The sequence below is a fragment of the Amblyomma americanum genome, chromosome 1 (genome assembly GCF_052857255.1).
Source record: "Amblyomma americanum isolate KBUSLIRL-KWMA chromosome 1, ASM5285725v1, whole genome shotgun sequence".
Taxonomy (NCBI): domain Eukaryota; kingdom Metazoa; phylum Arthropoda; class Arachnida; order Ixodida; family Ixodidae; genus Amblyomma; species Amblyomma americanum.
In genome coordinates, this window is record NC_135497.1 from 328,388,081 (window position 1) to 328,416,069 (window position 27,989).

A 27,989-nucleotide genomic window follows, 5' to 3' on the forward strand; every position below is an offset into this window, starting at 1 on the left:
CAGGTTGGTGTTTGAGTTTCCTGCCACAGGAGGCATGATTCCATCTTGGAGTTTCCGCACAGTCAAGCTGCTGCGATATGTTTCAGTCAGTGACTACTTCATCATGGCTTGCGAGTTCTTCTTCACCCTTTTCATTCTTTACTACATTGTCGAAGAAGTGCTTGAGGTGAGCGTATTTCAAGAATACATCGTACAGTTTATTTTCTACTGCTTAAGAGAGTATTTACGTGAGTTGAGATCATGTGCTCAGAGCTGTGTTAGATTACTTTGGAAGTTGTTAATATATGAAGTAGCCTCAATGATTTAAAGTAATAAGGAAAGCCAACATGAATAGAAGGAAAGAAAATATATGAGCCAACATATCTGACTAATATTCATACATGTCGTGTTGTGCTTTCTCTATCCTTACTGTGACCTATACTCCGTTTCATACATCATGTGCAACGCTGTCAAAGCTAGCACTCCTCTTTGCGCTGCCTGCATCCGCGGCCAAAAAGTAGTGCGCTCTTGTTGTGAGTGAAACGTAGTGAATGCTTTGCCTGCAGCCTTACTACATGACACATTTGTCATGAGCTTGGTTAAATGCACTCTTACTGCTGACAACACGCTGTCGCTTTTTAGTGCCTTAGAGCACTTGGCCACAGAACAGGCGCAGAGTAACACGGCTCTTTTTATTTTTCCACGCGGTCTACTTCCGTACCTTTCACAGCGTTGCACCTGATGTATGAAACGGAGTATAGATTGTGGGAACTTATTGCCACTTATACCTTGGCCGCCGCGGTGGCAGAGTGGTTACGGCGCTCGGCTGCTGGCCCGCAAGACACGGGTTCGATCCCGGCCGTGGCGGTCGAATTTCGATGGAGGCGAAATTCTAGAGGCCCATGTACTGTGCGATGTCAGTGCACGTTAAAGAACCCCAGGTGGTCGAAATTTCCGGAGCCCTTCTCTACGGCGTCTTTCATAGCCGGAGTCGCTTTGGGACGTTAAACCACCATAAACTAAACTAAACTTACACCTTGGGTCTCGAAAGACATGATGGCAAGAACTCATTGTGCCATTTGTGTACAGTGAAAGGTGCATTTTGTGAAATGCAGTTGGAGCTTTTCAGCAGAGCACTGCCATGTTTCTTTGGCTGCAGACTGGGCTCGACCAGAAATAATTTTGTCGCATCTGCAATGTTAGGCATTAATCAGTTTCTTTTGTGAGCACTATGCAGTATGTTTTCAGTCTCTTTATAATTACATTTCACATCCTTTCTTTCATGTCTTTAGATCAAGAGCAACAGGACTAGCTACTTCAAGTCCGTGTGGAACATCCTTGACATTCTTGTCATTTTGGTAAGCCTTTGGCAGAATGCTTTATTTTTCCAACAGTGTCTGGTTGCCTGCTCTGCATGAATATCCCTGTCATGTGTAGATCAAAGCTTACATGCTCTTGCAGTGCGAGTGCTTTTAAAAAGAGAATTTATTGAAACAAAATAATTATGTTTGCGGTGTTTTCCTGAATTTTGCCAAAGAATAAATACTTGTATTTTTCAAGCATTCAGTGCATCACATTGAAATGAGCACTCATAGTACCATCGCCTTGTGCACTGTCAGCAGTGGTGTAACCATACTGTTATGCTGATTAATTGTCGTGTGGTGGATTGCTAAGTGGTCAGATCACATAATTATATTCTAGTACAAAAGCATTTGCTTGCAGTCATGCGGATCAGCACAGCCTGTAAAACCCTTGTGGCATTGTTAATATTTATTGTCACTAAATTAAATATAAGTGACTTAGTTGGAACATCTATTTGCATCTCCTTTTTAGATCTCTCTGGTGTGCATTGGGTTCAGCATATATCGCACCGTTATGGTAAACAAACTCCTGGCGGGCCTGCTGGACAAGCCAGATGAGTTTGCAGACTTTGGTCGTCTCGGCTTCTACCAGACGCAGTTCAACAATGCCGTAGCGCTGGCAGTTTTCTTTGCTTGGATTAAGGTCTTCAAGTACATCAGCTTTAACAAGACCATGACACAGCTGTCCTCCACACTCTCTAGGGTGGGTGCAGTGTTTTTTTTTTCTTTTTTTTTTTAACAGGCCCACAACTTCTAACATGCTCTGTACTGAATTGAAATGCTTCTTTCTCAGCTGCTCATCATATTAAATGCCCAGACTTCATCTTTCCTTCCTTAATATTGAATGATCTTCAGTCATCAAACTGTGGGTGATATATATTTATATATAATAAGGCATTCTAGTGTTCACTATGTAGTATAGCGGCAGCAAATAACTTGGACCTTAGACACCCCATTACAATCAAGTGACGACAGCATTGTGTGTCTTATTATAGAGTACTATCAGTACTTTTATGCAATACTATCTGTTTTAGAGGAGTTAAGAAGCTAGTGATGTTACAAAATGCTGGTGAGATGTAAAATAACCCCAACTTTGGGTACACTGTTAAGTAGGTACCTTTCTAATTTATGTTCATTTTTGTTTTGAAAGCCGCTCTTTTAGCATCTCAAGCTGCCTAAAAATAAATGCATAAAAGCATGCTTTCTCTTTCAATTTCCTGGATTTATGGCTCATGAATGTTTTAATTTCTTGGGGATGTGAGGTAAAGAGATGACTTAGTGCATTAAACACTAACATAGGTTTAATGCAGCAAAAAAACGTGCTTTCCGGTGAACACCATCACAATAAGAACAGACTGAATGTGAGACAAATTGTCTAATACACGTTCAGTTGTTGCCAGCATCCTGAGAACGAGCGAATATACTTCCATGTTTGGAAACATCATCTATATGTGAAATGCAACTTCAAATTCAAATTGAAATTATCTTTTATTTCAACACCAGGTGCAGTCATGGTCAAAAGTTTTCAGGCCAAAGGCCTTTCTCTTGAGCCTCATAATGGAGCCGTCGCGGCACCATTTAAGACCAAAAGCCTGGGCCTTGAAGTGCTAGGAGAAGGTTTCTACTCGCGGTAAAGAAGCTTGCTGCTTGACGTGTGCTTTGAATGCCATGTATAGCAAAGTGTTTAAGGGACATCATTCCACTACAAGTGAACATTGTGGCCTGAAGACTTTTGATGGGGGGGTGTACATAGATTCTGAGGGCCACAAACTAACAACTTGCATAGACCCATAGCATCAAGCTACCACTTTTACACCTTTTAAAGTACTCTGTAATTGTTTCAAGTCCTTAATATAGTTTGCCAAATTCACTCCCACATCTCTACTAGACTCTCAGATTATATGACATTTTATCAACTACCTTGCCTAGTGTTGAGCACTTTTCAAGAAGAGCTGATTGGCTTGTCTACCTATGGCAAACATGCCAATAGTACTGATAGTACTCTATAATAAGACATACAAGGCTGTCATCACTTGATTGTAATGGGATGTCTGAGGTCCAAGTGACTATATTTGCTGCAGCTCTGCTGCATAGTGAACACTAGAATGCCTTACTGTATAATATTGCTCACAGTTGGATGACTGAAGATGGATGAAGAGTATTCAATATTAAGGAAGGAAAGATGAAGCCTGAGCATTTTATACAGTCAAACCTGGATATAACGAAATTGAAAAAAGTTCGCAATTTTTCGTTATATCCAGGTTTTCGTTACATGCAGTTTTGGGTTAAGACTGGTAAGGATTATGCCAAAACGAAATAAAAATTCGACAGATATCAATTCAAGTGAACTCGCCATTCAAAGAATTTATTTAATAGAGAAAAACTGCGTAATTTTCACTTGCTGTTTTTGCCCGATCGAAGCCACTACTCGGCGCTCCAAGGAAACTAAGGCATCCATGGCTGCTTCATTGTCCTGCGAGCCGACGAAATGGCGCAGAACGTCCACCGCGTCCATCAGTTCCCTCGCGGTGGGAACAGCACAAAACGTATCAGGCTCTGACGAACCGTCACCTTCAAGGCTATCTTTAACGGTTTCGACAAGTGCCGCATCAGTCATCTCTTCCGTAGCCACGGCGCCGTTGTCCACGAACAAAAAGTCGCACAGCTCGACACCGTCGGGCACCCCACCGTTCATGCGTAGTTCATCCCACGCTTCTGCGACCTCGGATGGGCTTGAAGGTTCGTCTTCAGTGACTGTAGCTTGAATGGCCTTATTTGCCTGAGCCTTGGCGAAGCAATTGGCGATCACTTGTGATCCGACCTCTTGCCACGACGCAGCAAGCATTTCGATTGCTTGGTAGATATCCACTTTCGTTGGCCGTTCAAGTCGGATGTCTAGGAGCATCTTTTGTATCAATCGACGGCGGTAACAGCATTTAAAGCTGTTAATAACCCCTTTGTCTAAGGGTTGTACCAGAGAAGTGCAGTTAGGTGGCAAATACTGCAGCTCGACGTTCGAAAGCTGTAGGCCTTCCACATGGTGCGCGGAGCAGTTGTCAAGCAGCAAACAAATGCTGCGACCTTCTCGCTTGACATCTTGGTTGAGCTCCTTCAGCCAGTCGGAAAAAATTGCCCGCGACATCCAAGCTTTGGAGTTTGCCACATATTTTACTGGCATCCGCCTTGTTCCTTTAAAACATCTGGGCCGGGCATTGCGGCCAATAACCAATGGGATTCGCTTGTCGCTGCCATCAGTGTTGGCGCAAAGCAAAACCGTCACACGGAGTTTACTTTGCTTTCCACCGCGGCAGTCTTCTCCTTTTAGTGACAACGTGCGGCTCGGTAACATTTAATAAAACAGGGCCGTCTCATCAGCATTATAAATGTCGGCAGCTTCATAGCGGCTGAAAATGCCGGGAAGCTTCTCGGTCACCCATGAGGTAGCAGCATCACTTTTCCGACGACACCATGCCGGCTTTTAAATCCTTGTAGCCAGCCGTTACTCGCTTTGAAGTCGTCGTGGCCCAGGATGCAAGCAAAATCTATGGCTTTCTGCTGCAAAATCGCGCCACTTATGGGCACGTTTTGTGCTCGTCTGTCCAAAAAGCATGCAAACACGGCGTTGCCCACATCAGCATACGTCTACGTCTCCAGTCTTTTCTTCTGGGCACTTGTGCCCGACTCCATCGCACTGCGGATGCTTTGTTCTGCAGCAAGAATGGTTGACAGGGAGCTGGCTGGTATATTGAAGCGGGCAGCGACATCCTTCTTTTTTTTGCCGGCGGCAACCGCATTCAAAATCGAGAGCTTATCTACAAGCGACAAAACTTTGCGTTTTTTCACAGCGGAACTCATCGCAACGAACCGACACCGTAAACACACACCAGCACACGCACGTCAACACGCTGACGAAGGCGGCTTACCATAACTGCGCCGCAACACCACGAAGAATTTGTCATAGTAGTGCCACCTAGTGTCAAGCTACAAAATGAAAGCTTAAAAGTTGCTACGCTTGCCACGGAGCGGCGATAGCGGCGCTCAACATCATCATTATCACCGAGGTCTGCTTGTTTGCTGCGATTGCAAGCGTTCTGCTCGCGGTCTACTTTATCTTTTAATATAAAAACTTACTTAAACAATATTCATTAAAGTTGCGCACTGCCCGGTCAAATTTCGGGCAAAACATTACAAGATACAGCTCGATGATCAGAGCCACGAATTCGTTACATCAAGGTCAACTGCCGCAACGAGTTCGTTACATGGAGGTCGCCTATACATGGGCTTCAATGGGGGATGTGTTGGGGAATTGAGAAATTTCGTAAAATCCAGGAATTCGTTACATAGAGGTTCGTTACATAGAGGTTCAACTGTAGTGTTTGTACTGTCTTGCAGTGGTTCACTGCAACCACTACTGTTGTATTATTTTGTGGACAAACATGGTGGTAGACCATTGTTCAGTTTAACCTATTTTTTTTGATGAAATCAGCACTGGAACTGAATGTATTGTAGCTGAATTATTTGGAATGATAAAATATTTATCCTCAGTGATTGCATTTGCTTTTGGATTTAAATTTGTCTTCTAGTGGTGGTCTGAATGCTACTGTAAGTTGCATTCTATGGCGACGTACGAGCTTCCAGTGAATAACAGGCAGATCAAAATTTCTGAAGTGTGTTATATCATAACCCAGTGCACTATGCATGGCAAGCAGCAATGCAAATTGTAGTATTGCAAATGTAGAATTAATTTAAAATTAATTGGGCACTTGTGAAACCTGGAGGCTCTAAGGCATCATTTGCTTCATTGGGAAGAGAAAGCGATGTGAATTGTCACCTTGGTCATTAGTCAATATGGGAGAAGCAGCTGGAAAGGTGGTGGCATTTCATGCTTTGCAGCACATTTGTGAGTCACATGTGACTGGTTGGGCAAGACTTTCAAACAGTATTTGCCTGCATTGTTAGAGACCCACTTTGACACCCGTGCTGTTTTTATGAACTTCATTCACCCAGTAGTACTCAGCTCTTGACTTTAAAGTTTACTTTGTTTTTTTCATCACTGACATTTTGACCAACACAACTTTTTATCGCCATTTTCTACTTTACAGTGTTCAAAGGATGTAGCTGGCTTCAGCATCATGTTCTTCATTGTGTTTTTTGCCTTTGCCCAATTGGGCTATCTTCTTTTTGGCACCCAAATCCAAGGCTTCAGCTCTTTTGTGAATGCTGTGTGAGTAGAATTTTTCCTCCGCATGCATTGTTTAAATCAGTGTGCCTGTTTTCTGGCATTGATATTTTTGTTTTTTTCTTGCTTAGCAAGCCAGCAGAATTGCTCTTCAGAACTAGCGATAAATTTGTTTTTGTGCTAAATGTCTGATTACATCAGTTTGGAAGAAGAGAACACTGTGGTTTGTGCTCAACATTATGCTTAGCAATGAGTTTGTACTATTGTCCCTGTTTCAAAGACCCGCTCATTTTTTTAATTTGTAGTGTAGCAAACGAAGTTTCAAATATTTTTGAATAACTACTTCTAAACATACTTTGTTGCTGCATGTACAGTCTTGTTCAAAACTCTCCAGGCTGCATGCAGTGTTTGGTATCGATACATGTAGTAGAGCACTAAGGCACATCTGAAGCTCGCGACTTCTGGAAGACAAGAACTTTCTCCCACGCTCTTCTCGGGCTTTGAAGCTTCAGGTCATAAAAGTAATCCCTGTGGCTCAAAGATTTTTTACTGAAGCTGTACATACTGTACAGACTTATTTGTTTCTAAGCTATGCAATAAGTATGCTTTGTCGCTATATAAAACCACACCCTTAGCTGAAGTAGCACCAGTCAGTGCAAGGATAAACTTGGGTATAAATTTAACAGATGCTTATCAAGCAATTAAATATCACTGCTTATAAACCTGACACATAAGCTCAGAACAAGGAAACAAGATGATTTTTGTCACACTTAAGTGGTGATGTTTGCATTTAATGATGTGATGACTGTCCAACCCTATCATTTTGTCTTATTGAACCTGTGCCAATCTGTGCTGATAGGTAATGTAGAGAAAGAAAAAAGTACTGTAACATTTAATTAGGTCGTGTGCAACTCTGGAAGTGATTGGAAGCTTTACTATGAAACTACCTCCATGTTCATTGTGTAAAGTAGAGGACACCAGGAACGGACTTATATTTATATTGATTTAGGTAGCATAAGCTTTCATCAGCATTCTGTTTTAGTACATACTACTGCCTTATGTCAGGTCTGTCACCTTGATGGAGGGGGAAAAAATTGCTTTTGTTATGCTATATCTTTGCATTATCTCTTTTGAAAGCCCCCCATGGAATAAATACATGTATTTTGATTTTTCTGATGCTTTAAGTTAAGTGAAGGCCATAAATTTTCTGCTAATGTAACTTTCATATCTCATTCAGCTTATAGCTGAAGCATGAGCATGTCTGAACTTCATCTGAATAGCCTTGGCTGAATTTTTTGTTTTTGAATTGGTCAAACAGATTCACGTTGCTCCGTCTTATCCTGGGTGATTTTGACTTTGAAGAGATGGAAGCTGCCAACAGGGTTTTGGGTCCCATTTATTTCCTCAGCTATGTCTTCTTTGTCTTCTTCGTGCTCTTGGTACGTATTTTCTCATTTTGGAGCTTGAGTTTATTTGCTTTGTCTGCCAGTAAGAACTGCTGATTTCTCATGACAGTTGTGTGTGTGCTTTTCTTAGTGCAAGTTGAATTCAAACTATGGCTGTGGAATTTTCCTGACATTAGAGGCGGCATGTGCATTGACCAACTGCTTGAAATTGATTCCTGTAGGGTGCCTTTACAAGTTATACCCATTTTTTTATTAACAGTTCTGTTGATACTAGGTATTGTTTCAGAAGCATGTGCTCAGGTTTTTCGGTTTGACGTTGAGAGAAAAGTATATAACAGCACAATCTTACCGGTACTCACCTACGGGGCAGAAACGTTGAGGCTAACGAAAAGGGTTCACTTAAGTTAAGGACAGTGCAGCAAGCTATGGAAAGAAAAGTGATAGGCGTAATGTTAAGAGACACGAAGAGGGCAGAGTGGGGGAGGGATCAAACACTAGTTAATGACAGCCTAGTCGAAATCAAGAAGAAGAAATGGGCTTGGGCAGGGCATGTAATGCGAAGGCAAGATAACGAGTGGCTCTCAAGGGTAACGGAGTGGATAACAAGGGAAGTGAAGCTTTATAGGGGGCGGCAGAAAGTTAGTTGGGCGCATGAGATTAAAAAGTTTGCAGCGATAGGGTGGCCGCGGCTGGTGCAGGACGGTTGATTGGAGAGATATATGGGAAAGGTCTTTGTCTTGCAGTGGGCGTAGTCAGGCTGATGGTGATGTTTTAAAAAGTGGTGGCTCATCTTGCATGAGGAAAAATGATTCAATTTGAAGGTAACCTGACACTCTTGGGAGTACCCTCTTAGAACGGAGGTTCTCAAACTAGGTTCCATGGAATCCTTGGATTCCTTAGAGTGCTTTGTGTGTTCCTCCAGCCCCTAGATGTGTGCTTCAGCTCTCCCCTTTCCCTTTACCCACTTTATTTTTGGACTATTCATACTGTACTGGCTTATAGCAGACTTTGCCACTCTACAGCCACTCATTATTAATTGAATTTGGGCTCTTTTTTTAGAGGCCGTGCATCTGCATGCCCATTTTTATGTGCATGTTAGGCAGGAAGAGACTGCAGCCAAGGCACATTGCGTTCCTCAGCATTTTTGAAAAGCCGTTGGAGATTTTCCGAGGCTAACAAGATCGAGAATCACTGTTTTAGGGCTACATTACTAAGGCAGTTGTCTAAGATCAGTCAAGATTTTAACCGCAGTAGACGTGAGAAAAGCTTGGCAAATTGTAGAATGCCACCAAAAACTCCCCAAAGGGCATTGTTTTCTGGTATGGGTGATTCAATCAGAACGTGAAAAAACTTTCATGTAGTAGAACAAAAAATCAAGCTGTCTATTACATGAGCACGGAGTTTAAAGATCCTGCGCATTGTGGAACAGCGTTGAACTTCATAATTGCTTTGTTGGCGTCAACACATATACCATGTATATTGTTGTCTATGTTTTCATCAGCGGTTGAAGGATCATTGTTTTCATGTGGTATACTCCAGGGAAGCAAGTGATACAGCAAGCACCAAGTATAAAGTTCATATAAACACTGTTGTCGACAGTTTCTGTGCTTAGTCACTTGCAATATCTGGGCTATACTGTTGATGCATTCATAATACTAGAGTCTTGTTTCTTTCCCAGTGAATAAGACACAGCTACATTGTGTATCTTAGTTGGAGCCAATGTGTACTAATTGTGATTTTGTGGAAGGTCAAGTTTGTTTACTCTTTACTTAGTTGTAACTGGGGTTGCTCACAGGTCACAGGCTATAAATTTCTTCACTGGGAAAGCATATGAATCATAATGCTTTAATGAGGCTAGACTATGTGACTGCCGACAGTGTTCAGCTTTGCTTCATTACTTCACCACTGCATATCTTTTTGTCTGCAGAACATGTTCTTGGCTATCATTAACGACACCTATGCAGAAGTGAAATCGGAGATTTCTCAACAGAAGAATGAATTTGAGCTTGTGGATTACTTCAAAAAGGTAAATCTCCCAGTCTTTTTCATGCCCTTTTCTTCTTGCCGTCTGCTTTAATGCAGATCTAATGTGCTGCTTTCCTTAAATAGTTTTTTGTTGCCATATATCTTTTGTGCCTCAACTGAATTGGAATAGGCTACACATCCATGTTCTAGAGGGATGAGGAACATATAGCTGGTTGACAGCTGAGGCGTTTTTCTATTGCTATGTGTGGTACTTGTTGGCACTGTTACAATGACAGATGCCTGTGAAATATTCTACAATAGAACCTCATTAATTCAAAGCCCATTGGACTGGTAAAATAATCAGATTAATTGAGTGTTTGAATTAGTATCAGAAATCGAAGCAGAATTAAAAAAAGCAAGCGTGAAATATTGTTCTACCGCTTGCAGCATTTTCAGTTGCCATTGTACTCAGCAAAGCCGTGATCGATGTTTAAGGATTAATTCCTCCTACTGCGGGAGCTTGGTTTGCACTTGTGGTTGCCGTGCCACCCCTGTTTCGACGTCTGCAGAGCATGGTGCTACACCTCTCTCGGTGTAACTCAATTACCAGCAAAGTTTTTCGCCGTTTGCCGGCGCTTTTCTACTCTGACGTTCTCAGCGCACCCAAAGGCTGTAGCCAAGGTCAGATACGTCAAGTTAGTGGTGCGGCGCATGCACAGAAGGGCAGCTGTAAGTTGAAAAGTAATGACAGGAAAAGCCTGCATGTGCGGTCCATCTTTAGGTCCATCTGTCCAATCCAGGTGTGGCGTGGTGTATTTTGTATTGACAAGTTCGGCACAGCACGCAGCGCGTACAAAATGGAAACAATGGCCTGTGCCGGTAGTGGCACGGTTTGAGCACGTCTCACACTGCTGGATGACAGTCAGGTACCACTGAACTGCAGATGGTCGCTTTGTCAGGCATGATGTCACCGTGCCAAGCGCTAAGTCGATGTGCTGCTGCTGTCTGAGCGACATGTTTCTCGAAGCATCGAGGAGTCCTATTAAGTGTCACACAGCTTAATTCGGGCTCGCGCATCTATTATAAACGGCAGGACATGGCGTTACCAGTCCAACTCAGGTGTTCTCGATTTTGAGGCAAACTCTGCTGTTCGTACATAGCACCCCATGTTTTCGGATTACCTTGCTGCTGCTAGCTCCCAGTTCAAATTATCCGGTAAAATTTGCAAAATACAGGACCGCAGAAATCCTACGAATCATGTGTGTCACGGGTTCGGTGATCATGCGAGGTCATCACCGAGTCATGATAATAAGGGGGTGGCCGTTCGATGCCCGGTGTAGTTGGTAAGCAAACGCGGTGAATGAGACAGAGGCGCGTTAAAAGGTAACATCAACAACGCAACGTTTATAGAATCGATATTAGGAATGCGGCAGCTTTTACAGGAGAGGTATGGAAATTTTACAAAACAGTTACCACGGACTGCGGAAAAACACACATCGCATTAAATACACCGAATTAAGTTATACATATCAATAAGAGATTGTCTGCAGAGATCACGACGAAGGAGCGAGTCCAATTAGCGACAATTGAAAAGAAAGTTCAGAAGGGGAGCGAACATACAGTTGACCGGGGAGCGCGACGCCAGTCTATCCACAAAGACGCAGGCTAGGCGGCTACAAGGATGCTGTGCGGCGGCTCGGGGTCTCGGGAGTGTGTGGCGGCGGCTTTCCCTCCGCGGGGCGCTCTGAAGCTCGTGCCCATTCGGCCCCTTCTTAAAGGCTTAGGTCGTTAGCGGACGAAGCACTTGGTGTTCAAAAAAAAAAACACGCCAAAAAACGCACCGAGTAGTTCACACACAAAAAGAGTCGCGTAGGCACCCACACTTTAACACTGTATGGCTGCCATCTTGAAGTAGGAAAAAATTTACGCATACACAAAAGCAGCTCAAGACTTTGGCAGTACAGTAATCCCTCGTTATACGAAATCGTTTTACTCAAAATATCGTTTTATTCGAAATTTCTTCCGGTCCCGACCCAAACGCATGTATTTTAGGTCGCATTACTTGAAGCGCACAAAGAGCTTGACCAGCTTAGAGCGAAGTGGCGAGCGGAGGCATCGCCGCCGCGGCGGTGACACTTTTGCGCATGCAGTGTCAAATTAATACAGCCGACAAATTAGTCTCAGGCAGGCACAGAACAGGCCATAAAAGTATCAAACCTACGACCGATGACCTGCCTAGTAACGAGTAAGCGAGTGCCCCCAGCTGTTTACAGCGGATGCGAACGGAAGCGCGCCTGAACCGGTCGCAATCGCGTCGCTGGCGTCCCCCGTGATAGAATTCAAATGAAAATAAAATTTTCTTGACGCTTTGCGATGCCGGAAATCCGAGCTCTCTTGGATGCCGAAAAGTGGCCAAAAGACCGCGGGCAGACTTGCGACGTAGCATTCCATTTTACCGCTGTAAAGAGCATTTCTGGTGCTGAAACGTGCCAAAAAGCACAAAAGAAGTGTCCTTCCAATTATGAGCCCATTCACGCTTGCGAGTAGCAAGCGAGGTGAGCTTTCGGCAACGAACTTAGCTGCTCCCTGGCTGTCGTAGTCGTCACAAAGCCTAACCGTTTCACATCGGCCAAAGGAGACGAAATTCTCGAAAGCGTGCGAACAACGTCATTCATGAGAGTTTTCGCTTCAAACGAGAAGGCAACCTGCAGGTCGCCCTTGCAAGTGTGAACAACGGTGTTGTCGGAGGAGCTACGTTAAAGGCGCATTTATAGTCCGACGTGTTCAGCGCGCGGGCGCGTGTCGCTCGCAGTCAGTCGCGCTACGCCAGTTTCGCTGCGCCGGCCGAAGCACCACCCCCTCTATACTTCGATGCGCCCAGACGCCGCACGCCGCTTTGAAGCATGCGCAGAACGACCGCCGCCTCACGCGCCAATCGTCGACACGCGGGCAGTTTGAATTCCGTTCGTGCCTTTTTCTGCGTGGCCTCATTCGTTTCGTTCCATCCACGGCATTGCGGCCACTATATGAAACATGGCTAGGGTGTTATCTGCGTGACAGAAACTTGCTCTCGTGTTACTAGTCCACCGCTTGCGGTGAAAGCACAGGCGCTCGATGTATGTGTGAAAGATCGCTCTCTCCACGGGAACAACTCACCCGTGGAGAGACCGGTGCTTCGCCTTCTGTTGCCAAGCATTCTCATTGCCCTGGTGGTCTCTGAAATCCAGCCGTTTGGTGTCGTATACACAAGGGTGTTGTTTGATGGCTTCGATAAACTGTTCCACATCGATATCCGGCACAATTTCAATATTTGGGCAGCTCGCGCCACTCGCGCCGCTCGCACTGGCATCCGCCATTATTCTCCGCGTGATGCATTGTGGGTCGACGCGGTCGGCGGCGCCGGCGCGCAATTTGAGCAGGAGCCAAATCTGTGCCGGGCCCATCGGGGCACGCTGGCAGCCGCCAGTTACGTTGACCGCTGCAGTGCGTCAAACTATAGACGGATCTGTTTCACCAACACAGCATGCGCGCGCGCGCGCGCTCGCTTGCGTTACGTTGGACTATATTCACGCCTTAACAAATCGGGAAGACGACTTTGGGGAAGCCGGTCTAGAAATCTGCTTGCCGCTCGTCATAATCGGCCTACATCGCAATAAAACACCGCCCCTAGCTTCGTTGCACTTTTGACGGTGCAAATAGATCGATAACTTGCCGAAAACACGAAAAATCTGAGCGTCGCCAGCGGCGAGTCAGGCTGTCGACATGGAGGGTCAACGCAACCACGGTGTTTCTCCGGCGATTTTCTTGAGCCGGCCATGCTTGATTCGCGCCATCCGACTAGACAAACAGTTTAAATGCGTGGTAGGGTCATTGAATTTTGTTCCTAGACATCTGTCAATGGCGCAAACGCGATGCTGTGCGAACACTGACACTTGAACCTTAGAATTAGCACAGTGTTGTTGACAACGGTGCACCGAAAAACTCAATTGCAAACTTCACAGCTGTACACATCGGAAAAAAAAACTGCCGAGTAATCATGCGAAGCCCCTAATTGCAAAATCATTCAGTTTTCACGATCGCGCTGCGTACCTACAATGAGCGGCTAATCGTTTTCTGAGCACAACAAACGGAACCTCAGACTCGAGCCACGGCATTTCCGTGACCCCCCCCCGCATGAAAGTGGCCACTACCTTCGAAATACCCCAAAATACCACCATAAAAGCGGCCACTGCCTTCGTGATTCGAAATACCCCGAAGGTTGAATGCATGGGCGCGGTGACCGCAACCTCGTGCAGTGCTTGTTCAGATTAGAGCAGGGGTTGCACGCGCCCGGTAAGAATTTGAAACAGCCAAAGCTCACTGCCTTTTTTTGCACCTGAGTAAAGTTTTGCTTCACTGAATACATTTTATTTTTGACTTCCTCGCCGTTGTGGCGCAATTAAAGCTCTACTGCTTTAGGTTTTCTCGGGTGGTCGTTTATATCGAATTACCGCTTATAACGAATTTTTTCGCTGTCCCGCTGACTTCGTTATAACGAGGGATTACTTTAGTAGGGGTGACTTTGAGCTGCGAAAAAATACGAGATAGATGGAACAAGCAGCACGTACGCCCCTACATGTGCAGGGCGAAGGGGTTGCACCACTAGAAGAAACTACAACCGAAACAGCGTGCACGTATTCGTTTTCTTCCATAGACATATAGAGGCTACATCGACATACTATGTTTAACGAAACGCGGACACACCAGTTTTATATAAACATAAGTGAATTAAAAGATGCCGCCCCTTCTGTAACAATGTGGGATTTTGAATTAACTGAGATCGGATTATTGAGGTGTTACTGTATAAACATGCCTTAAGTTCGAAGAACTGCTAATATAATGAAACCTCAATTCAAATTCCCAGCAGGGGCGGCTGTATTTCAATTGAGGCGAAATATTAAAGCACCTGCATGCTGCGCGATGTCAGTGCACATTAAAAGAACCCCAAATGGTGGAGATTAGCCCGAAGCCCTACACTACGGTGTCCCTCATAGCCCATGTGCCGTTTCGAGACGTAGAACCCAAAAATTTACAATTCGTTTCAAATTTTTGGATAACTTGAATTGATTATCACAATCTTGCCTAGGTGCATAAAGCATTATTTGTTAAAAATTTTATTAATATGCAAATTGGTTTCACTACTATCAGTTTGAACTGTAGGCTTGCAAAGAACTTGCATGCTGGTGGTTGCATTCTCAGCCTAGTGAAAACAAACCTTGCAGCCATAATACAGCAACTTGGCATGGGACTTCTAAATGCTGAAGGTTTGAAAAGTTTGAAATAAACTTCTAAAGGCTTGCTAGTTTGGAGAAGTGGGAATGTATGGTGCTGCTTCTTTTCAGGGTTACAACAACATTCTGGGCAAACTTGGCAAACGTGATCAAATTGTGGACATCCAGAATGCACTCAAAATGGCTGACACTAACCATGACAACAAGCTGACCTTTGATGAAGTCCGCAAGACCCTCAAAGCGTAAGTTTCTTAAATCACTCGTTCATTAAGGTGGCTACTAGTTGAGCCTTGGCGTCTGCTGTTTTCAGTAGTCTATTAGAATCCATGTGAACTGATGGGAAGTAGAAAGAGTTGACAGAAAAGATAGGGAACAGTAGCTGCTGCAAGTTCTGTTTGCGATGCATAGCTAAGTAAAGTAAATTTAGGCTTCTGTGAGGGAGACAGGTGGTGAAGGCACTCTTGAGTGTACTGTGCATGTTGCATGGCAAAAATGTGTGCTGGTGGAGCACATCAGAGTTGTTGTGTTATTCTGTAATTAATGGCTTAGTGGCTTAAGTAGATAACCCTGCACTGCACATTTATATAAATGCATAAAAATAGAAAAACAGGGCAGCATTTTTTAGGTAGTGGTTTAACATTTCAATGGTGTCTGGAAGGTTTAGCTAAAAGATTCAGGGCCCCTGTACAAAAAAAAAAAGAAAAATTATTTGTACTTCTCCAGCGGTTGCCTAGTGAGTGCCTCTCTGAATTTCTACATGCTCGTTAGGTAGGAGAGTCATATACTATTCTTCCTGTTAACTCTCCCAGTATGATAGTATGATAAGGCTGAAGACCTGTGAGCTTTTAGGCGGGTCTTTTTTGAAGGGGATGTGAAATGGTGCACATAAAAGAAAAACTGCTTGTGCAAAAACTTCATGACACATATAGTGCTGTGCAGTGTTTGTATTTTTATGCATATGTTAGAGGCTTTGTAGATGCGTACAAAAAGGGGGTTCTCCTCTGTACTAGCCACCTTCAACATGACAAAATGCACCATGGCCAATTTTGAAGCAGCCAATAGAAGGGGAAAGACAGCCACTGCTCGTTATGCTAACGGGCCTCTTTAAAACTGTGACAGATTGAAATGGGCTATCAGCTTAGTTCATTCATCACTGCTTTCAATTTTTTTTTCCAATGTGCCCAGGTTTGTAATAACCAAGTGTGATTAATAGAAAGGACTAATACATCTGCTAAAATCTGAGGCTATCTTCTTCTGCTACTCTCAATATTATCTGTAACACTAGTCAGGACTTGTAGTATAGTCCAAAATATTACAACTTTGAAGGGAATGACTTCTTTTCATGCAATATCCGACAAAAAAAAAAGTAGTATTGGTGATGTTATTGTTTGTTGTTGCTGTTCACTTTGCAGCGTGACATGCATGTTTCAATTCACTTGTGCCCCACTTGCATATTGAGCACTTTGTTTCTCGCCTTACATTGGTGGTCTGATTTGTTGGACAAAGCAGATTTAAGCCGCCGTGAAGGCTCAGTGGTTATGGCACTCGGCTGCTTACCCGAAAGACGCGGGTAGGACCCCGGCCGCGGCGGTCGCATTTCGATGGAGGCGAAATGCTAGAGGCCTGTGTACTTAGCGCTGTCGAACCCCAGGTGGTCGAAATTACCAGAACCCTCCACTACAGCGTTCCTCATAGCCTGAGTGGCTTTGGGGCATTGAAATCGATAAACCATAAACCAGACAAAACAGATTCACTGTGATTGTAATGCAACGTGAGAATTTTGTACACAGCACTTGAAGACTGCAGCGCGGTACTGTGTATCCGAGTCGTGAACTGTGCAAAAATAAAACATTGATTCCTGGGTCCACGTGCAGGCAGAACTTCAGCGACATGGAGATTGAGATGCTTTTCTCCAAGTACGATGTGGATGGCAATCGTGAGCTGAACGAGCAGGAAACAAAGGAGATGATGGCACACCTCGAGGGACAGAAGGTTTTGCTCGACGAAGAGATACAACGCGAGAAGACCTCGGGCAATGACAATGGTGGCGGTGGAGGTGGCAATGGTGGCGGTGGTGAGGGTGGTGTCTCTCCTGACGAATTCAACATGTAAGTGCTGGTGGTTTTAGCATGCGAGCCAAAATGTTAAGCTACCTTAATATTTTAGCTGTTCATGACTCTATTCTTGTATTAGTGGGTCCCAAGTTTAGTGATGAAACTGTGTGGAAGCTGCGTGCATGTGATACTTTCTGATGTTGCTTGCAAACGAGTCACTACAAGAGGTAGTCTTTGAAAACAAAGTATTTAAAGTCCAAAATGTGTTAAAATGAATGAGATGTGATGTGAATGTGGACCATCTAGCATCATATATCGAGGAACGTTTGCAGCTTTTTTTTAGTGCCATTTCCTTTGCAAGATGTTAGATTCAAGCTTTGCATATGTCCTTTTTTAAGTTTCAGAATAATAACCATTGAACGCTGATTAGTACTGGGAGAGCTTTTAACAGTTTTTTTAGTGTGATCATTCAATTCTTGTAAAATATTTTCTGTTGCCCAAAGTTTTTGGCAAAAATTACTGGCCATGAATTCTGCTGCCCTACCTTTCATTTCTTCAAGTTCATTGACAAGTTGCATTCTCCCTAGATGCAGAGGTTGGAGTATGTTTGAAGTAGTGGTGTTAACTGGAATCCCTAAGTATTTCTGTATTCTTAAGTGTTAATTTGACAAAAAAACCTTATCTAATCTTGACAGGTCATTTAACATAATGGAAACAGGTTTGCATAGGTTGCCTAAGTATGCAGAGAAATGTGCACTTTCAGCCACGTTATAAACATGAGCAGGTTGTATATACAGTCGATGACCGAAAATTCGGATGCCTGATTTTTCGGACATGCTTGATTATTCTGACTTTTTCGCGGCACCACGACACGGCCCATAGAGCCAACGTATAAGAGCGCCTGAAATTTCGGATGCACCGCAACTGACTGCTTGATTTTTCTGACCTCTTTCACACTTGCCGCCAATACCCAAGCCGCCATATAATGTGTACAGTGGAACCTCATTCATTCAAACTTGAGGAGAGATCGAAGACTTGATCAATCAAAACGAAATTCAAGCTTAAAAGGAGCCTCTTAACTTGCGATGCTGAAATTCTGCGCGAGTCGGCACATTGCGCCTGCGTGGTTTCAAATTTGTACTGTTCTTTAATGTCTTCCGCTGCACGAACTTGAACAGTAGTCAGAGTTCGCGGAACTCATCTGTGCCAAGCCTTTCGTCTCGAATACGGGGAGAGGTAGCAGCAAAGCGCATGGGAGGCGTACGGTTTCCCGGAGACGGCGAGCACAGGACGAAATGGTGGGGCATTTGAAAGCGAGGCCAGCGTATCGGCTGCAAAACGCACTGCAACCCTGACTTTTCTATCGTAAAACCGTAAACAGCTGGCGTTTCGATGACAGGCAAGACTCCTCTCAATATACGCAAGCCACTTCAGAGTGCATATTGCCAGATATGATGCCGATTTTGGCTCTAGTCGCTAGGCCTAATGACGAAGGCCAACGCCGACGGAGTGCTTGCTTTGGCTGTTTTTCAATTCTTATTGTTTCGCCATCTTTGCCTTCTCGTTCCGGGCTCATCGTACTGCGGGCACAGCGCAGTTTCCGCACCGGCGTGTTCACTTCCCCATTGAGACTTTGTCCCAACCCATGTATTCATCGACGACACACCGAGGGCAGCACAGCTAGGCTGAGCTTGTGAAAGCAGTCGCCGCTCGTTGCCTGTGCTCATGTCATGCGGCGAAATTTAGTCATGAGGAGTTTTAGAATGTGTGCAATACAACTGACCTCCTCCTCCGGCATATTGATAATAAGTTTTCAATTTTTTCGGTGAAATTTGATTTTGCGGACTGCATGATTTTTCAGTCGTTTTCGCGGTCCCTAGAGAGTCCGAAAAATTGGTCGTCGACTGTATATTTGAGTACCTATCAAAACCAGCTTTTTTTTTTTTCATTATTGATTTAAGCTGACGCTGCTCAAGTGAAGACTCTGACATCTCACTATGGTGTGCACACCTGTCAGGAACAATTACATGAAGGGATAGCCTTTTCAGGCCTTTTGAGGTCAGGAACTTGCGTGTAACAGCTGACAGGTTGCTTTCTGTCGCCAAGTTAAAAGTATAGCATAGACCGCTTAACGCATGCCGCGGGAATGGGGAAAATCTGCATGATAAGCAGTACTGCACTGTAACCAAAACGCAGCTTTTTCCATGCATTCGTGCTTTCAGAATGGCCAGCGTACCTTTCGAAGTGCATCTCACAACGCATCAGATGCACAACACTGCAGTCACAGGCAACAAAGAATTTTATTTGACCTTTTTGCTGAAGCGTCGTAGTGAATGAAAGGACGATATTGTATTAGTCTGGCGCTGCGATTGAACTGCGTTCCTAATGGCTTCATCTTCAAAAACAGTGAGGCACTTCAGTGCTTGCTCGCTAAGGTTTCTCTGAGCGCAGTGTTGCAACAGTCGAGCGCATCTTTGCATGAAGTTTCTGCTGCACTTTCACTCACTTTGTCGGACTCATCCTCGGATAGAGGCTCATTGCAACCGCGCACCGCTGCCATGATGTCTTCATCTCTGGCGGTTACTTCACACACAACGCCGTCAGGGTCGACAACGACGAGCTTATCTTGTGCCAGTCCTTGAAACGCTGAATCCAACCGTTCAATGGGTTGAAACCATCATGCCCCAAAATGTTTGCAAGGCACCTGGCCTTGTCTTGCAATATCGAGCCACTCACAGGAACGCTCTGGGTCCGGACCTCGCGAAACCGTTCAAACAAAGCGGCGACATTCTCGTATTTTCACGCATGAATCCGCTTCCTTGCAAGCGACGTGGAGTCTTCCTGCAGCTGTTGTTGCAACTTGTCTATGCTCTTTCAAATGGTGGACACAGTAGTATCGGCGACACCATACTTTTTGCCACCGTAGCCTTTTTCAAACCGCTCTCGACGTCCCTCACAATGCTCTGGTTGGTTTCGAGAGTTTGCCGTTTCCTGGCTTTTGGAGGCGCAGACGCCTTCGGAACTGAAGACAGCCAAGGCTAGTAGACTTGCCTACATTGTCAACTTTTCGCTACATGCAACGACACATATCGTGCTCATAGGCTCAGGCGTGACAAGAGGCTTCCGCATGCACGCGTGGTGCGAGCAGCGCTTGCAGTGTCATGTCATGGGCTCGCCTCCGCTCCAGCATGCTCTAGTCTGGCCGTGCCATCACGTGCTTTCAAGTTTCGCCCAATCAGTGTGCCCAACGGAGGCGCATCGGAGAGTGAGAGAAAAAATGCCTGCTTTGCGACTTGTTTTTTTTTCCATCTCCTCTCCCGCCTTCAGCCTTGCCTTGAACCATGCTGACTACACTCCCCCACCCTGCCTGTTGCCCCCTTCTTGCACAATCTGGGAAGCACGCTCCTCGCGCCCACTTGTACCCACGGGCCCGCGCCAGTTCGCGGGCTGCCAGGTTTTTCTGAAACCGCACTATACGCGGCCTCCAGTTGCCGCGTTAAGCGGTATGCCAATACATTGAATTCTATGGGAAGTGAAGCGGTTGTCACAAAAAGTCGCTTATAATGCAGTCTTGCATTATAAGCCATTACGTTATAAATGTTCAGAGCTGTACTTGAGTAGAAAGCAGTTGGTTGTTGTCAGAGTGGTCCACTGCATTATTCGAAGTTAGAAGAGTTTAGTTAACCTGGTCCCATTCAGAACACATCCCAGTAGGGTTGGTCCTAGAACCAGTTCCAGCTGCAAAAATAGTTTTCTGGCTGTTGTGACCCATGTAATGTGTCTTGTATGTGGCATGCTGGTGTAGTCATTTACTTTCTGCATTATTGAATGCCAATTTTTTTTTCATGCAGTTCTCAACTTGCAGTTGTCTAGTTCACTTTCAGTATACATATACACTTCTGTCATTCGAAATGAGCTCAAATTAATTTTACCTAATTATTGGATTTTCTACAGTCCAAAATTTGTAATACTGTAAATTATACTGGTTAATTTATACAGCCAGGCTGCTCTTGACAGAATAAATTTTTACGTCTGTGCTTAGATATGCACTAATTAGGCATTTAAGCAGTCATCTGATTGACACACCCTCATGCAGACAGCATGATGATGTGTGAAGGAAATTTGTGAACACATTGTATGAATGTTTGACACCCGCTTAACCAAAATCCTGGTGACCGGGATTAATGCGAATGCTGAAAGCTCACACAGGCTTCCCTTGTAGCAGTAGTTGCTGTTACTTACTTAGTAAACACATTTTGTTGAGCACCACAGCTGTGTTGAGTGCAATGATGGCGGTTCCAAAGGGCTGTGTGCTGTTGACTTAGTAATGGAAAAGACACTAGGTGCCTTGAAACTACAAGATTGGAAAATCCCACATCGATGACTTTTTCGGGTAATTGTGTGGCACATAAATAATGGTGCAGTTCATATGTAATGATGTTCTACGCATACTTATTCTACTTTGCTTTTTTTTCCATTTCATTTTTGATAATTCACAAACTCATCCACTTGAATATTTCTTACTACCTGACATAGTTCAGATTATATACAAGCAAGATTCTACTCTGTTGTCTATACTTGTGCTTTTATGAGCTGAAAATGAAACCAGAAATTGGTGCTTATGCTTCAAATGTTTTGTTAGCAATGTTTCATTAGTGGCTTGAGAACCATGAGTGTTACCTGTGGTTCAAGATATTTACCTGCAAAGATCACATATTGAAATGTCTGCCGCCGTGTTGGCTCAGTAGTTATGGCACTCGGCTGCTGACCCGAAAGACACGGGTTCGATCTTGGCTGCAGGGGTCGAATTTTGATGGAGGCGAAATTCTAGAGGCCCGCGTACTGTGTGATGTCACTGCATGGTAAAGAACCCTAGGTGGTCGAAATTTCCAGAGTCCTTCAGTACGGCGTCCCTCATAGCCTGAGCCACTTTGGGACGTTAAACCCCCATAAACCTATTGAAATGTCTGTATAGTCTATTTATACTGTAAAGTATCTAACTAAGCCAGGGGTGCCTATTACAGTGGTTGACTTTTAATTAGATTGGTTAACAGTTGTATCTTGCCAGTACTATTCACCTATTGGGCCAAAACTGTGAGACTAATGTAAAGGCTTAAAATCAGGTGAGGACAGTACAGCAAGCTGCAGTAAATAAAATGATAGAGGTAAGGTTAAGAGGCTGATGAAAAGATTGCATTGTAGATTAGAGAGCATCCCAGCAGAACTTATGAGTGGCAATGAACTTGGATGGGACTTTTAATGAAGAATAGGTACATAGTCAGCAGTCTGTTAGTGTAACAGAGTGAATTCTAAGGTTTTAGAAATTTGCTGGGATAGGGTAGCTGCAGCTACAGAGGAGAGGGATGATTGGAGCTTAGTGGGGGAGGCCTTTGTCCTGCAGTGAATGCAACCTGGCTGATGATTTCGGTGGTGATGACAACAATGGTCCCAGCTGAGCTGGTGTCACAATGGGTCCAAGTAGGAGTCCAACTGGTCTTAGTAAAAGCAGAAACAGTTTCAGGTGGAAATATTGCTTCAGGCGCCCACTTTCTGGGATCGCATGGCGCCCGGAAGACTCTTGACTGGCCCCAGCTGGAAATACAAACTGTGCAATTTCACTCTAACTAATTGTTTCGGCTGAAACTGTACAATACCCATTCATTCTTTAAGGGTTTTAATGTCCAGTTAGCATGCAGGTGGTCCTAGATGAAATCATTGTACCTCTAGTTTTTCTCCATCAGAAAGTACTGCTTGCATCTGCTGCCAACACAGTTGGGTGTAAGTACCACTTGGTTCTCAGCATAGGACCAGCTGCTTTCCAGTAGCCGTAGTTTAGTTGAAACCAGTTGGATTACCATTTGAAGACATTCGCCTGGGTAGTACCTGTGGATTTCCAGTAGCAGGTACCTGCAGATTTTAGTTGTAAACAGCAGATTCCATTTGACCCCTTTTGAAGCCAGTTAAATTCCCAGTTGAAGGTTTGCACCTGGTTTGCACTTTAAAGTGGTACTACTTGTTAGGTTATGTGCACGCTACTGACTCAGTGGCTATGTTTCTGCATGTGTGCTCAGTTCCCACATAGGTTGATGCTTGTTTGCATTCTGTGCAGTCTGACCCGGCGTGTGGACCGTATGGAGCATTCCATTGGCAGCATTGTGTCCAAGATTGATGCAGTGCTGGTCAAAATGGAAGCTATGGAGAAAGCAAAAGCCAGTCGGCGGGACAACATGAGCAAGATACTTGACACCATTTCAGAGGTGAGTCGGAGAAGTCCTTGAGCCTATACAGACTTACATGTCTATGCAGATTTGTGATGAATGGGAGCATATTTGTCTTAAGGAACCTCAAGCGTTGAAAACTTTATTCTTTTGCTGGAGCCTGAAAAGGACAAATTTTAAGTAGAGGTTTTTGCCACGGGCACATTTGACAAGAATTTACTGAGGCATTTGCACATACCAGCTGGCCAACACGTGGTCTTGACGTGATAAGTGGTAGTGTGCCTGAATTCCTTCACTTTTGTGACAGTGGTTAATCTGCATTTGTTTTCTAGTAGGTTGAACTCAAGTTTTATCATTATGAGCATTGTTTTAAAGTAATGCAGCACTATTTCAAGCATGCTCAGAGATTAGACTGTGGCCATTATAATCTGCATTCTGTGTCTTTTTTAAGCTTTTATGCTTGCTGCTATTGGAAGTGTTGCCTACTCTATGGACTAAATCGTGCCTTCATGGTGTTGCAGTGGTGCCATGTTATCATATTACTAACTAGGGGCTGTGGTTTCATTGCTTGGCAATGCAGAATGAAGGCTTGGATGAGAAGGGAAAGCGTCAGCAGATGGAGAAACTGGTCCGTGAAGAGCTCCAGCATTGGGACTCTGACGCCTCACTGCACACCCCGCGAAGGGTGAGCATTGCCTTGTGGATGTGAAGTGATGTCAGACAACTGTTTTTTTTTTTCTTCTTTCTGTTCTTTCTGGTAATCCTGGATTTGATTGTCTTCTATATGTTAACGTAGTGTGTCTGCAAACACATTCCTTTCCTGCGACACTTTTAAACTGTGTTTTAAACCTGACGAAATCTATTTGTTTGGCTCACATAGTATTTGCTGATTTGATTACGGTGCAGTTCCACTAGCATGCTACAAGTTTTAAGAATCGTGCAGGCTAGTAAGTGCACATGATGTCAAACAGTGGCACACAGTGTAAGCAGTGAACATAAAGCACTGTACCTGGAACAACCTGAAAGTGCCACATAGGTTAGCTGGTTGAGATGGAGATGTGTCTGAAGCCTAACATTTGTGGGGGTGACATTGGGGAGATAAGTACTTTCTCCCCACTCAATCGCGGCTGACACGGTTCAAAGCCGCCCGGACCCCACCCCGTGATCGCGTACGCTACCGAGCGCTCGCCGACCACGGCGGGCCTTGCTCTGGGGGAACAAAGGAACGACACATTGGCTGACACAAACAGGCATTTATTGCTACAGAAACAATAACGCCAGCTAGCAACAAGGTACGCTAATGAATCAAGGACGTCCGACTCACCAGCAAGGTTCCGAGCGAATGTTCGCCCGCGCTAGGGCAAGGGATATAAACTCCGCAGGCCGGACGGGACGAGTACGGGAGCCTGTCTCCCCGTCGCTTCTTCGCCCCGTCGGCGAAGAGCGGAGACCCGAGCGACGCGTCCGATCAGGGTGATTATCCCGGCCCAAGAGACCCCATCTCCCGCGGGCAGGCTTCAGCAGTCTCCCGCGCAGCGACGCTGGCGCCCTCTCTTGCCAGTTAATGTAACTGACAAGGGAATCCGCTCAGCCTCGAGGCGAGACCGCCGCTGCACGGTGCCTCGCGGGAAAGCAAACTCAGGGGGCTGCAGGGCAGGTCCCCACATCCCCCCAACCTTAAATAGACCCACGCGCCTGAAAGTACATGCTATGGAGGAGTCTCCTGGTCTTCATGTCTTTGAGGCACGTCTTGCAGCGGAGGTCACGCCGACAGCGTCCACGCAGACTTCCGCGGTATTCCGAAGGCGGCGTGAAGGTCTCCGCTGGGACGACTCGTATGGCCCGCGGACTACCGTGTCCGCAGGCCCGCGAATCGAAGGCCGGTGGGAAAACTGCAGGCCAGGATCCTGCAGTAGTCGCCAGGGCAGCAGCAGCCGGAGGTGACTGCTGACTGGTCTCGCCACAGCTGCCCCGGATGGATGCGGCGAACAGGATACAGGCCGCTCCGTCGCAGCAGGTGGCAGCGAGACGATGTGCACCGGTCAGCAAGCCTGGGTGGCTCCACCGGATCTGCAAAATTGTCGAAACGCTCTCGGCGTGCCTTTAACGTAGGTCACGGGAGGGGAAACGGCATCCGCAAGGGCCTCGTGGCACAATGCCTAACTCGCTAGCAAAACGCGTCGGCGGCTGTGCAAACACAAAGTTCGAGTGAACAAGCCCTTTCTTGAGTTGAACGAGACTGCTCAGTTCGTGCGAGGTTGCAAAAAAAACGGACGGGCAGCAAAGTGCGCCCCCTCTCAACGTCACGGTCCGGTGGTCATGTCTCTTTTAATGTGGTGCAGGCAGCTCCGAAAAGCCTCAGGCCTAACGACCACTCCGACAACGACCGTGACCACAACAAAGACCCGAAACGGGTTTTGTGCGCGCAGCCGCGAGGAGACATCAGCTTTGTGGGGTGGTCCTACCCCGCTCACTGCACAAAGCAGCTTCTGAGCGGTCGGCGCCCACCGTATCGGACGGTGTCGGAGCGCCCGGTGCCGAGCTGCAATACCAGCGAGCTCGTAGCGGCACCCGTGGCCCCAGGCCACCCGGCTCCCGGAGCCGCGACTCCCAGAGTCGAAAAAGAGATAGTAGAGAAAATATATACAGAAACTCGGACCACCCACGCGGCTTCCGTACTCACTCGCTTCGGGCTCGGCGACTCCGCGGGCGCTAGGCCTCGAACTCCCTCGATGCGGACCAAGTCATTCTCACGAAGAAACTCCAGGGAAAAAAAATGTGCTGAGCATGTCGAAAAGTTCAAACATGCTGCAGCGCAATACACCTCGCACTCAAGAAAGCATGCCGCAGGTCCTAGCGATCAAAATTCACTCTAGGCCTAGCACTTGTCAAGTCCGGACAAAGAGCGTTCCTCGAACCGAACCGACAGTCGTCCAATGTTCCAAGAGCAGGCCCCACGTTGGGCTGCCAGATGTTGGGGGTGACATTGGGGAGATAAGTACTTTCTCCCCACTCAATCGCGGCTGACACGGTTCAAAGCCGCCCGGACCCCACCCCGTGATCGCGTACGCTACCGAGCGCTCGCCGACCACGGCGGGCCTTGCTCTGGGGGAACAAAGGAACGACACATTGGCTGACACAAACAGGCATTTATTGCTACAGAAACAATAACGCCAGCTAGCAACAAGGTACGCTAATGAATCAAGGACGTCCGACTCACCAGCAAGGTTCCGAGCGAATGTTCGCCCGCGCTAGGGCAAGGGATATAAACTCCGCAGGCCGGACGGGACGAGTACGGGAGCCTGTCTCCCCGTCGCTTCTTCGCCCCGTCGGCGAAGAGCGGAGACCCGAGCGACGCGTCCGATCAGGGTGATTATCCCGGCCCAAGAGACCCCATCTCCCGCGGGCAGGCTTCAGCAGTCTCCCGCGCAGCGACGCTGGCGCCCTCTCTTGCCAGTTAATGTAACTGACAAGGGAATCCGCTCAGCCTCGAGGCGAGACCGCCGCTGCACGGTGCCTCGCGGGAAAGCAAACTCAGGGGGCTGCAGGGCAGGTCCCCACACATTTGAGCAGCACTTGTGCCAATGTAATGAAGGCAAGTTGGTACAGTAGAAGCCCTCTATAGTAAAGTAACTTGGACAAGCAAGAATCTGTACTATATCAGTTGTCGGTGTTGGCATGGCTCTGAGAATGCTCTCTGGCTACTTACTAAACTCAAAGCGTTAGTTTATACAGTCGAGCCCACATATAACGGCCCCACTTAGGACAAACTTTCGCTTATAACGAACGAGACCAGCACGACCGTCAAAATATACATTGTTTCAATGGCACAAAATCACACATATAGTGAATGTCATTAAGCCCTGCTGATCGGTTACAGCAAACGGATGGCGTAAACCCGGCGCCGCGATGCGAGACAACCTGCCTCCGACCCCTTTGTACGCCGATTGCCTTCCCGCCCTTCCTTGCATCTCCGCTTCCTTCCCCTCATTCTCTTGCAAATCCGCGCGTGGCCTCCGCGGTAAACCGCGCCACCGCCTGTGCCGATTCGTGGAGGCCACGCTCCGTGAAGCAGGCCTTCCGTAGTAGCCAAGAGGTGGCTGCACAGACGCTCACGGACGCCCCTCATTAGTCTCTCCGCTGGCGCTGTGTGTCTGTATCTTTAGCTTGACTGGCTTGATTGCCGCCTGTGTGCGTTGCACGTCTACCCCATCGCGTGCTTTTGTCACTCTTGCTGCGGTGCGGACATTTCGTTGGCTTCGTTCAAATCTCGGGCCCTGGTTGTAATTCAGGATGGCGGACGGGAGCACCATGCCCATTTCCATTGTATCCAGCGGTAGAGATGATGAAAGTGGCCTGGGCGGAGGTGACGGCCACCGGCGAGCGTAACTGCTTCCGCAAGGCTGGCTTCATTGACACAGTGTCTGATGCCGAGCCTAATGCTTCGGAAGATGCCCGGCGGCGATTTGTGGCAGCGCGTCGTCGAGGCCGACATGAAAGGGCATGACATTAGTTGGAATGATTTTATTTCTGTCAACATGACGGCACTGACACCGC

General features: G+C 46.0%; 1 protein-coding gene across 2 annotated transcripts in view; it reads left to right on the top strand.

The window, feature by feature from the left end:
* Positions 1-27,989, top strand: part of LOC144115482 (polycystin-2-like) — a 53,009-nt gene that overhangs the window by 18,890 nt on the left and 6,130 nt on the right. For both annotated transcript variants that reach the window (XM_077649883.1, XM_077649884.1), the window contains exons 6-15: positions 4-166; positions 1,272-1,337; positions 1,813-2,043; positions 6,443-6,564; positions 7,838-7,958; positions 9,853-9,951; positions 15,272-15,402; positions 17,035-17,268; positions 23,324-23,471; positions 24,013-24,117. In XM_077649883.1, coding sequence (XP_077506009.1) covers positions 4-166; positions 1,272-1,337; positions 1,813-2,043; positions 6,443-6,564; positions 7,838-7,958; positions 9,853-9,951; positions 15,272-15,402; positions 17,035-17,268; positions 23,324-23,471; positions 24,013-24,117 — 1,420 coding nt within the window. The remainder of the gene's footprint in view (positions 1-3; positions 167-1,271; positions 1,338-1,812; positions 2,044-6,442; positions 6,565-7,837; positions 7,959-9,852; positions 9,952-15,271; positions 15,403-17,034; positions 17,269-23,323; positions 23,472-24,012; positions 24,118-27,989) is intronic.